Source organism: Fulmarus glacialis, unplaced genomic scaffold (assembly GCF_000690835.1).
Source record: "Fulmarus glacialis isolate BGI_N327 unplaced genomic scaffold, ASM69083v1 scaffold39244, whole genome shotgun sequence".
Classification (NCBI taxonomy): domain Eukaryota; kingdom Metazoa; phylum Chordata; class Aves; order Procellariiformes; family Procellariidae; genus Fulmarus; species Fulmarus glacialis.
The window spans coordinates 12,461-22,323 of record NW_009208114.1 but is presented as its reverse complement, the minus strand read 5'-3'; the positions used below and the strand labels follow the sequence as shown (position 1 = coordinate 22,323).

At 44.5% G+C, this 9,863-nt stretch overlaps 1 protein-coding gene across 1 annotated transcript in view; it reads left to right on the top strand.

Annotated features, from left to right (window-relative positions):
* Positions 1–9,863, top strand: part of MRPL21 (mitochondrial ribosomal protein L21) — a 15,119-nt gene that overhangs the window by 3,133 nt on the left and 2,123 nt on the right. Inside the window, exons 2-4 of the mRNA XM_009576373.1 lie at positions 979–1,064; positions 4,127–4,290; positions 5,842–5,894. Of these exons, the coding sequence (XP_009574668.1) occupies positions 4,150–4,290; positions 5,842–5,894 (194 nt within the window). The 5' untranslated portion in view covers positions 979–1,064; positions 4,127–4,149. The remainder of the gene's footprint in view (positions 1–978; positions 1,065–4,126; positions 4,291–5,841; positions 5,895–9,863) is intronic.

The window sequence follows — 9,863 nt, the reverse complement described above, 5'->3', positions numbered from 1 at the left end:
TGCTATTAGGTTTGTTGTTGGGGGTAGGGCTATGTTTGTAGGGAAGGCTTAAGGTAGGTCTGTTTCCATTGGAGTTGTTGACAAAATTCCAGTCTGTAAAAACAAGGCGGTGGAAAGTCATCGGTGGTCACTGAGCTTGATCACCACTGGCACATCCAGCTGCAGATCTCAACATCAGGAACCAAGTGAGAACCTAGTCTGGGTGAATTTTCAGTTATTTTCAATCTATTTCTTTCTGCACTCTTCCTTTGTTTCAAACTATTTCAAATAACATTCTGAAGTGGGCAATAAAGAAAAAAAAAAAAAAGGGGAAAAAAAAAAAATCCACTTCCCCATACTGAATTTTCTGAGTATGGGAGTAAAGCAAACTAACCACTGAGGCATTTGTGCCTTTTTCTTTAAGCTTGCTGCAATTCATGGTGGACCTAAATGACGTTAAGCCCTGGGAGCAGTGACTACTATTTGGTAGAGCATTTGCAGGCTGAACTCAGAAATTAGACCAAGTGTTTTCTGCATGTTTTTGAACAGCCTTCTGAAGTGGGCTGCAGCTTCAGCACTTTTGCAGCATTCCTTGTCCAACTGGAGTGCTTTTGCCAGGTGTTGGGAGGAAGGTCTGGGGATTTTGCCATATCCTGTGTCCTCCATTGGATTAAGTCCTAGGGAGGTAACATGGCTTTTGCCTTGCCTGCCAGCCTCTGTCCATAACACTTCAGACCAGAATAGAAAACCTCCCTTTGCTCATGAGCTGCTACAAAGTGAAACGTGATCTGTGGGGAATTGCCTTCTGGCCCAAGTGGGCTTTGGGTCGAGCCTTTCATACTGATAAATTATTAAGTCTCCTGCATAACTTCTGCTCCCCAGTGGAAAACCACTTTCTACTCTATCTCCAGCTTCTTTTACCTTTTTTCCTCTCTTCGTGTTTTACACCTCTTGACAATATCTGTTTCCTACAAGTGAATCCTACCTTATCATTCGCAGACTTGTTGCCAAAACATCTCTGACTTCACCTCCATGGCCTGAAGTGAAACTTCCAGATCCAGTAGAAGAAGCGAAGTATCATGCAGGTAAAGATCTCGAGTCTCCAGTGAAGACTAGCACTCCAGTATTGCCATTGGTGGCCTGATGGAGTATAGATAAGTGTCTTCAACAACTGGAACTAGTTTTTGTTCTTCACATTTTTATCTCATTTCTGGCATGTGTTAGTGTCACTGGACTTGTGCTCCGGCTGCTGGTATTGGAGATTTGGGTAGAATATCAGGTCTCTTTAGTTTATGACAGCATGACAGGTTGCAACACCCCCAGAGGAATCTTACCTGATGTGATGTGTTGCTTTCTAAAGCATGAAACAAGCCTTTTGGACAGGAGAAAACAATTATTTTTCTTTTAATGGATAAATCAAAAAGCTAAAGCCAGCATAAGCAGTTGGATAGTGGGCACATCAGAGAGCTGGTGTATTTTAGTGCATGAAACAGAATGCTAGAGCCAGCATAAGCAGTTGGATGGTGGGCACATGACAGAGCTGCAGAGGTGTGGCATAAGGCAATGAGCAGCTGGGAGGTGACATAACGTTAGTGAACTCATTCTTGTCCCCACAGCTAGTCAGGACTGTTGAACACAGCCAGCGGTCCTCCTGAAAGGAGCACATGGACCGTGCAGTGGCCAGCCTCACAAGCCAGCGAGTGAAGTGCCTGTAGCTGTTCAGCAACCATCCTTATTGCTTAGCCTGACTAGAACATGTCAGTCTTCCACTTGTAACCAGACGCAGGTTCCCCTGGCAAGTGGGAACGTGAAAATCAAATACGGAGAAGGCATATGTGTCGAGCCTCATATTGCCCAGGAGGGGCTGTTGTCATCCAGACCGTGCTAGGGATGGTGGTGGGGAAGCCAGCACATGTATAGAATGTTTCTCAGAACTAGGCAGTAATGAGCCCCAGTGGGTGAACGTCTTTTACAGTTGCACACAGCAATTAGCAGTTGTGTGCTTCATGCAGGCAATGAGGTCTTGTGTTTATTAACAGGCAGTCTTACTGTCTCGTTGTGTTAGCCTCTGGGACACCTATGAAAGGCACCTGACTTCTCTGCTTTAGATGGGAGAGACCCAGGAAGTAAAGGAGAGGAGTTCTTTTCCAAGGAGAGAGTGAGAGGGGAAAAGCTGAGTTGTGTCTGCCTTTTTGCAGAGAGTCTCCTATCATTGGCTGAAGTGTGTTAATAACTGTGAGCGGAGCAGGTCTCCTTTCTGGCCATTTTTCATCCTGCTTTTTATCTCCTTTGCACTCCTGGGATTGCTCAAGTGACAGATGAGTGTTCTGTCCCTGAGCATGATTTGACCCAGCAGTGAACCATAAACTGCTCAGTTTGATTTGCTGAAGCCCTGCGGTGAACAGGGTCCCATGTTGCCTGGCCTGATTCACATGGGATCCTCGGGGCCGCTGTGATTTCCGCTGTGCCTTGTAGCCTCCTACTGTTTATGAGCTTGCATCATTATCTCCTGGCTGTGCTTATCCAAAGCAAACAGCAGCAAGAGCATTTGAATTCTGCCTTCTATTTTCCTGCTGGCTATGGAAACAGCCCTGGATATTTTGGGAAGGGTCACTCCACATAGTGCTGAGATACAAGCCATACTAACAATCAAATGGTAACATCACTTGATGTTTCCTGTCACTAGAGGTGTTTGGAAGAGTTATCAACAACTTCAGAGCCCAAGTACGGTGAAGAAAATGTACCTTTTTTGGTTAAAAAAAGATGAGGAAGCCCTGTGGGTAGAACATTGAAATTTGACAAGGAAATAACCCTTGTTAGAGCATGACTTTGCATGTTTTTTGCTAAGAGAAAATTGTAGACCAGCATTTTGAAATTTTGGTTTTGAAATGTTGACCACAGGACTACTGATATACCTAGATCAGCAGTTTAGAGCTGGAAGAAATGTATTGTACCCGTTGTGCCGTTGGGGGCGTAATAAAGAGAAGGGGGTTGTATTTTTTCTCTCTGGACTTTTTGTAGGGGACCACTGTGAATGAGAGAAAAGAGTACACAGTGGATTTTTCATCTGGGACAGCAATTCCAGCACCACAGAAGTTAAACTCTTCATCGTAGTGGGAACTGCAGCAACTACTGCCTTGCAAATAATTTCTGTTCTTACCTCTACCTTTAATAATTTGCATCTGCCGAGTTGAAACTTGGACACTTTCAGAGGGTTCCTGTAAGGGCTGGATTTGGTTTGCCTGGCCGCTAAATTCTTGTCTGTCCCAAATAGATATTGTTTTGTTTACATTCCAAGAAAAAATAATTCAGCCACTTTTGAGGACAATGAAGAAAATCTATCTTTCCAGTTACAGAAAAGTTGCTCTTTTTCTGAACAGCTCAAGAAGGTGGAAAGCTGCTATTTGGCAGTGGAATGGCACTCATTAAACAATACCTTTTGATGTTCCCATAAAAATTGGTTTTGGCTTCACTGCACAGGAAGCTGATCACAGAAAACTGAGTTTGTTCACGTGCAGGACCTCGTCCCTGGGATTTGTACTACTCCTGTCACCTGCTCTGCGTGCATGTGCATATGGGAAGGGATTTTCTGGAAAAAAGTGAGGGAAATGTCTCTCTTGTCTTTGCTGCAGGTATAAGTTCTCAGGCCAGGCTTTGTTAGTATGCTGGAGCCCTTTTTCCTGTGTACTTTGCCAAACTCTTCCTGATGTTCCTGCACGCCTTACACAGTATTTAGAGTCCTGGGCCTTCTGCATATGACTTGGAAATTGAGAGGAGCTCCCCTCCAAATGTAGGATGCTTAGACAAGCACTCTTTTCTGGAATGCTTTATATCTGAATACAGTGCATTCTAGGATGCGTAAGAAATAGGCTGAGAAGTCAACAGTCTTAGATTAGCTGCACAGTATATATACTAGGTGTTTACTTATGCATGGGTTTGCCAGCAACTAAAATACTAATAGTCATTTAAGTTTATGAAAGGGAGGCTCACAGGTCGTAGGAAACAACATTGCTCTTGATCCTTGCTTAAAGATTCCCAGAAGATGAGAGTTTTGGTGGGAGAGCAGTGTGGCTGAATTAACTTTCAACAGCTCTTCACACCTTGCTGGGTTTCCTACACTGATTCCTTCCCTGCTGTTTGCCAACAGAAGTGGTACAAAAGGTGAACAAGATGATCGCAACGGGGCAGTACGGAAGGCTCTTTGCTGTGGTCCACTTTGCCAGCAAGCAGTGGAAAATAACCAGTGAAGACTTGATTATGATGGACAACGTGCTGGAGGCTGAATGCGGAGACCGAATCCGAATGGAAAAGGTGACGTGCCATGCTTCCACAGTGCCTGTGGTGCTGTGCTGTGTATGGGGCCAGAGCAAATTGCCTGCAAACGTTCCTTGGGGCAAAACCCATAACCAGTTTTTAAAAAACACGTCCTGAAGAGCTCCTGTCGGATCTCCCGTTCTTACTCCAGCTATTTGCTTTGCCTTAGTTTTGTTCCAATTTCAGTTACTCTGTTAGTGATAATATTATTGCGATTTCTGTTGAACAGGGTTGGAATGAGTCGTGCCAGACTCTGCTGGGAGACAGATTTTTGTTGTACTAACTTCATCCAAAAAAAGACAATTACAGTTGTTGTTTCTAGAGGCGGCAGCTAAACTGTGTTTACCTTGAGACTCCAACACCCAAAATACTTGCAGTACTCCCAGAGGGACTGTCACTGCTCAATGCTTTGCAAGATCCTTATCACGCTGAGTGTGTTGGGTGGAGGGAGAGGGATGGTGCATGTAGGGGAGAATTGCCAAGATGCAATTCAATATCTTTATCCTTACCCTTGGTTAACTAGCAGGAACTTGTAGAGGCTCATTCATCCAAATCTTAAATGAAAGATTATGAAGTGGGATTCTGTTGGCTTAATCTTGATGTTGGTTGTTAGGGCCAAGCAAGCAGTTAAGGAAAGCTGGGCAGTTTTTCTACTCATCCATTGCTTTGAAGGCCATTTTTGAGGCAGCATTTTAGGCATGCCTTCAGCTGTGTCCTGCATCCTTGCGTACCACAGAGCGAGGGGTGATTTGCATGGAGTAGCCAGCTAGGAATGCAAAAGTCTAGATGGGAGTGAAGAAGGTGAAAAACTTGCCTAACCACCATAACTCTTTGGGGATTTCACTGGCAAGTATCTGTCTAAAACAAAAGTCAGAACATCTCATGACCATTTATATGTTGCTTTTAACTGCTGCCATACAATTAGTGTGGGGAAGGAGGCAGTCTGTAAGAAATGCTGCCCCTTCTCACCATATCTTCTGTATTATCCTGGTCCTTTAGATAGGCAGGTGGTTGAAATGCCCTGAAACAAAAGGGCTAGTCCCTGGGGTGGTGAATCCCCCCCAGATGTTCATTTCTTTATTGGCCATCTTGAGGCCTCATGGAGGAGAACGAGGAAAGTGTTTCTCTGCTGGGATATGTAGCAATTGCTATAAAAATCCAATGATTTTAGGAGCTGCCATTCATTCAGATCCCGCACAAGACGTATTATTCTTCTTCCCTGTATTGCTTTTCATATCTTTTACAACTGTTGGGTGAGCCAGAACAGAAAGGTTCAGTGTGTTCTGATCAGCGTGAAAGATACTTCTAAAGTATGTTTTAGTAGGATAAGCTCTCCTGGAAGACTGTCTGTTTAATGAATCTGTTTCTTGCCTGTTAGCTGCCTTTCCCCACCGTCCCTCTCTAGTAACAGTGTCAGGTTTGAAATGTGTAAAGGCCTATTTTTAAGCAGTTTGACTGCGTTATGGTGACTGTAGAATTTGGAAGATACTGTTTGCCTTTCTACTGAGACAATGAACCAGTGATATATGCCTGATTTATTTTCCATAGGTTTTGCTGGTTGGTGCTGATGACTTCACGCTTATTGGAAGGCCGCTCCTGGGGTAAGATGTCTCATACAAGAATTATCTTCAAGACAATTCTTGTACTTAATTGTAGCTTCAGGCTCCCACAGTCCCTGAAACTGAAGAGAAACCTGGATTTATCAGCACTAGCATTTTTCCCAGCCCCATGGCTTTTGAAAGTATCACTGATAAAACAAGCTCATCAGCCTCTGCTGACTCTAACCATTGCCACAGTGCCAGGACAGAGCAGCAGTACCCATTCCTAAGGTAACTGTAGGATATTCACCTCTGTTGGGTTGGATCTTTTTCTCATGGTATAAGCCTTGCACAAAGTAGCAGTAAATCTTGCTCTTCAACGTCTTTACTCCCTTACCCTAATCTCGGTGATAGTCATCTTGGTATAACCCAGAAATCCTTTCCCATCCCTTAATCCCTTAATTTGACTTGGGTTTTTTAACCCGTTTCCTTTTGCCCTTGTGTTAACCCAGCAGGCCTTAATCTTAATTTTAGAGTTCCTAATTTTCTCTTCCTCCTAGTCACATAGTCCAGCAGTCACAGAACTGGGGAGGAGGAGTTTACCGTCTTGGCACGTCTCCATCCCAATGCTGTAGGACTTCCTATACAAACTGGCAGAACTCCTGGTTCTTCAGCCTTTTCTTTACCAGAAGGAAGTGGTGTGTGGACCAGGTGTTACTGCTCAGCTCTTAGCACTAGCCAGAATCAAAGTCGTGAACTGTTGTTTCCCCAGGACAAGAGGTTGCAAGTGCTCTAAGTATCTGCTCTGGTTGCAGGCTAAACCATGCATTTAGGTGTTAGCTTGAATTGCAGCAACTTTGGCAGAGGATGGTCAGATAAGGAGGAACTTGTACGTCTGAGAATTATTTCTTGGTGGCTTGTAGATTCGGGTTAGAAATACCACATGGTTTCAGATTAGTTTCACTTCAGAGTGTTTTCTGTGGTACCAGGGGGCTGTTGGTATTTAAGAGTTACTTGTAACATGCTTGCATGGTTGATAACACGACTTTAGTTGGACTGGTGGTAACTGCCTTGGGTTCCCTGTGTTAGACGGGATTTTGGGGGCTGCCAGTCCTTTTAACAGTACTGCAAATAAATCTGGAATAGCAGATCCTTGGGAGTCTTTGAGTTATTGCTACATATTGCACTTGTGGAAGATTTTAGGAAGGGGAATCTCATTATTAGGACTAGAAATGTCATCTTGCAGAAATTCAAATAAGAGCCCAAGTTCTGCAGACAGGGATATACCATGTCAGGCAGTTTTAGGAGCACCATCCTTCACCTGGCTCTCTCAATTAGTGGCCCTGGGGTGGTTCTTTGCAACTCTCGGTTTGTGTGGTGGAGTTGGCATGTGGTCTGAGACCCAGGAGCTCTGGGACAGGAAGAAAAACAGCTGTTTGGTTCCTGCAAGTGCTCTAAGTGTGTGGAAAGCGTTGTCAGTTGCGTGAAGCAGACCAAACTGCACATCTGCGAGTGGTAGCTTGAACTCCAGTAACTTTGGCAGAGGAGGATCAGTGGGAGGAGGAGGAGGCTGACCAGGCAGAATGAAAGGCTAGTGGGGAGGGGCTGTCTTCCCTCCGAGCTGTAGGGAAACCTCCCGAGTCCCCAGCTCTCCAATATGGACTGAGGAAAGGAAAGCAGAACCCAGCGTGTCACAGGCAACGTGGACTGCAATTCTTTTCACATAGTTCCCAGTTGTGCCTAAACCACAAACATTTTGGAGGGGAGATAAGAGCTTGGATGCGAACAAAGGCGGTTTTGTTTTTCTGTTGTTTTAAAAATAAACACATCAGTGAATGCTTGCACCAGTGTCTGCGTAAGTTCATTACAGCTGCACTCCCTGTTCAAACTTGGAGGCGGGTAGGAACTTGTCCTGTTTTGGACAGATGGTCATGTTTTAATTTTCTGTAGCAGTCAGATACCTCCCAAGATGACTCTCCGCTAAAGCCTTAAAACACAACAGTGCAACAAAATATATCTGCGTGGCAGAGGCTATTCTGGGAACTTCTAGCTGGCTTCTGCTCTGGAATATGTTGGGTTTTGTGTTTGTTCAAGTAACTTGCTGTCTGGTTGATTGGCACAAGAGTATCAAGGAGTATGCAGTTGTACTTTGTTTAGCGTGTAATGCAGAAATAGTTGTGCACTTTTAAAGCTGTGATTAGAAGTGAGCATAACCTTTGGCAGGTTTGCATTTTAGGCCATCAGCTGAGTGCCCTCAGCTATTTTAGACCTGAGTGAAATGAATCGTGCCTCTATGAGAAAGTCTAGCTTATTTCTAGACAAAGTACAGCTGATGTGAATTTTTTCCTCTAGATGAACCCTGCTCTTTCTCCTGCTACCTGCCCATTTTTGCAGTGGCTTCAGTGGAAATGACAAAGGACCTGTTCTTTTCCCAGACAGCCAGGCTGGAATTCAGTTACATTCTGCAGGGAGTGAGCGAGCTTGTCAGTTGAAATTATTACCTCTAAGAGTTATGATCCTTTGGGATTGTAGGTTGCCTGGATCTTTTTCACTGCTTAATGACAATAGCTTTCAGCCCAACTTAGATCTATGAGATTTCAGTGTGAATTTTTCTTGCCTCCTGCAAAAATCTGGTAGATGTGCTTTGTCATGAAACATTTTGCTGCTGAAAGCAGCAGGCCTGACTGTCTATGTCAGGCTCTGGGAAATGTGTGACCCCCTTTTTATTTTTATGGACATTCCAGTCATACCTAAAACATTCGATAAAGATTTTTTTTCTTCTTGGGTCCTATTTTGCTGAGAACTTTTCTGCTCATGTGCACTTCACCAGCAAGTTGGTTTCTGCTGTGCTTCAGCCTTTCAGCCAGCAGGTTCTAGTGCTTTATCCAACAGAGAAGGACTCACCAGGGTCCGTTGGCCTTGAACTTTGACTTGCAGAGTGAAGCCATGCTTGGATACTCAACTGTCTCAACAATATTCTTAAAGATTTGCTTGAAAGCATGTCAACATCTGTGAGCAATGTGGGGGGGACACTTATCTACAGATCTGTGTCAACGTTTCTCCTCTTGGCTGGATACTACTCAAGGCCTAGGACAGCTAGCGCGGTCCAGTGGTGAGAGCTGTATCAGGGATAGCTTGGCTCTCCTGAGAGCAGCACAGAGATTTCAGTGACCGGGTCACTTTATCTGGCCTGGCTGCTTTCCAGTTTTCCCATGTGATCATCATTAGTGAGTTTCTTACATGCCTTTACAGTCCAAGCCTGTGAGAAGTCAGTGGGAGTTTAGCTTTCCCTTTGCCTTCAGTGGGCAGGAATTAGACCCAGAAAGTATAGCTCCCTAATTATAGTGGTAAAACACGGCCAGCCCCTGGAGTGCAGTTCATTTTTTGGTTTCTTTCCTAGCATTGCGAAGCTTGCTGTGTATTTCAGTAGTGCTGTTGGGTCCTATCACTGGGCTGAATCTGGATAACATCCTTTAGCTGGCATGTCAGGGTCACCCAGTGGTCTCTTAAAATCTAGATTATCTTGCATCTATTTTCTTCTGGGCTAGTCACTAAATGCAGATATATCAGTTTTCTCCTCTGGCTGTCCTTCCCTCCTCCCTCAAGGATTGAATCTCTGATATATATTACACCCCAGAGAGTAAATGTTAAGAGAGATGGTAAATGTCTCAAAGCCTTTGGCCTCCTAGTGACCTTGCTGGAACAGTTAGGCTAGATGGGCTTCCCCCCTCTACCTCCCTTAAGTGCAGACAGAATCATTTGTCAGGAAAATGTTCTTTAAATGTCTTCCGGCAGCGAAGTGAGCATGCTAATGAGTTTTTAATGGTATTCTGCCGTGATGCTGCATGAAAGAGTGTCTCTTCCTCCTCCATTGTGACTGTTGATTAAAATCACGCTTTCCAAAACTTTGGTCTGGCTCTTGTCTGGAGGCACTTATCCTCCCAGAGAGGAGGAGTTGTGCAGACAGGTAGCTGGAGGACCCTCCAGCATGTGCTTCAGACCACCTTGTTTTCCAGCTCTGGCATTTTTCAG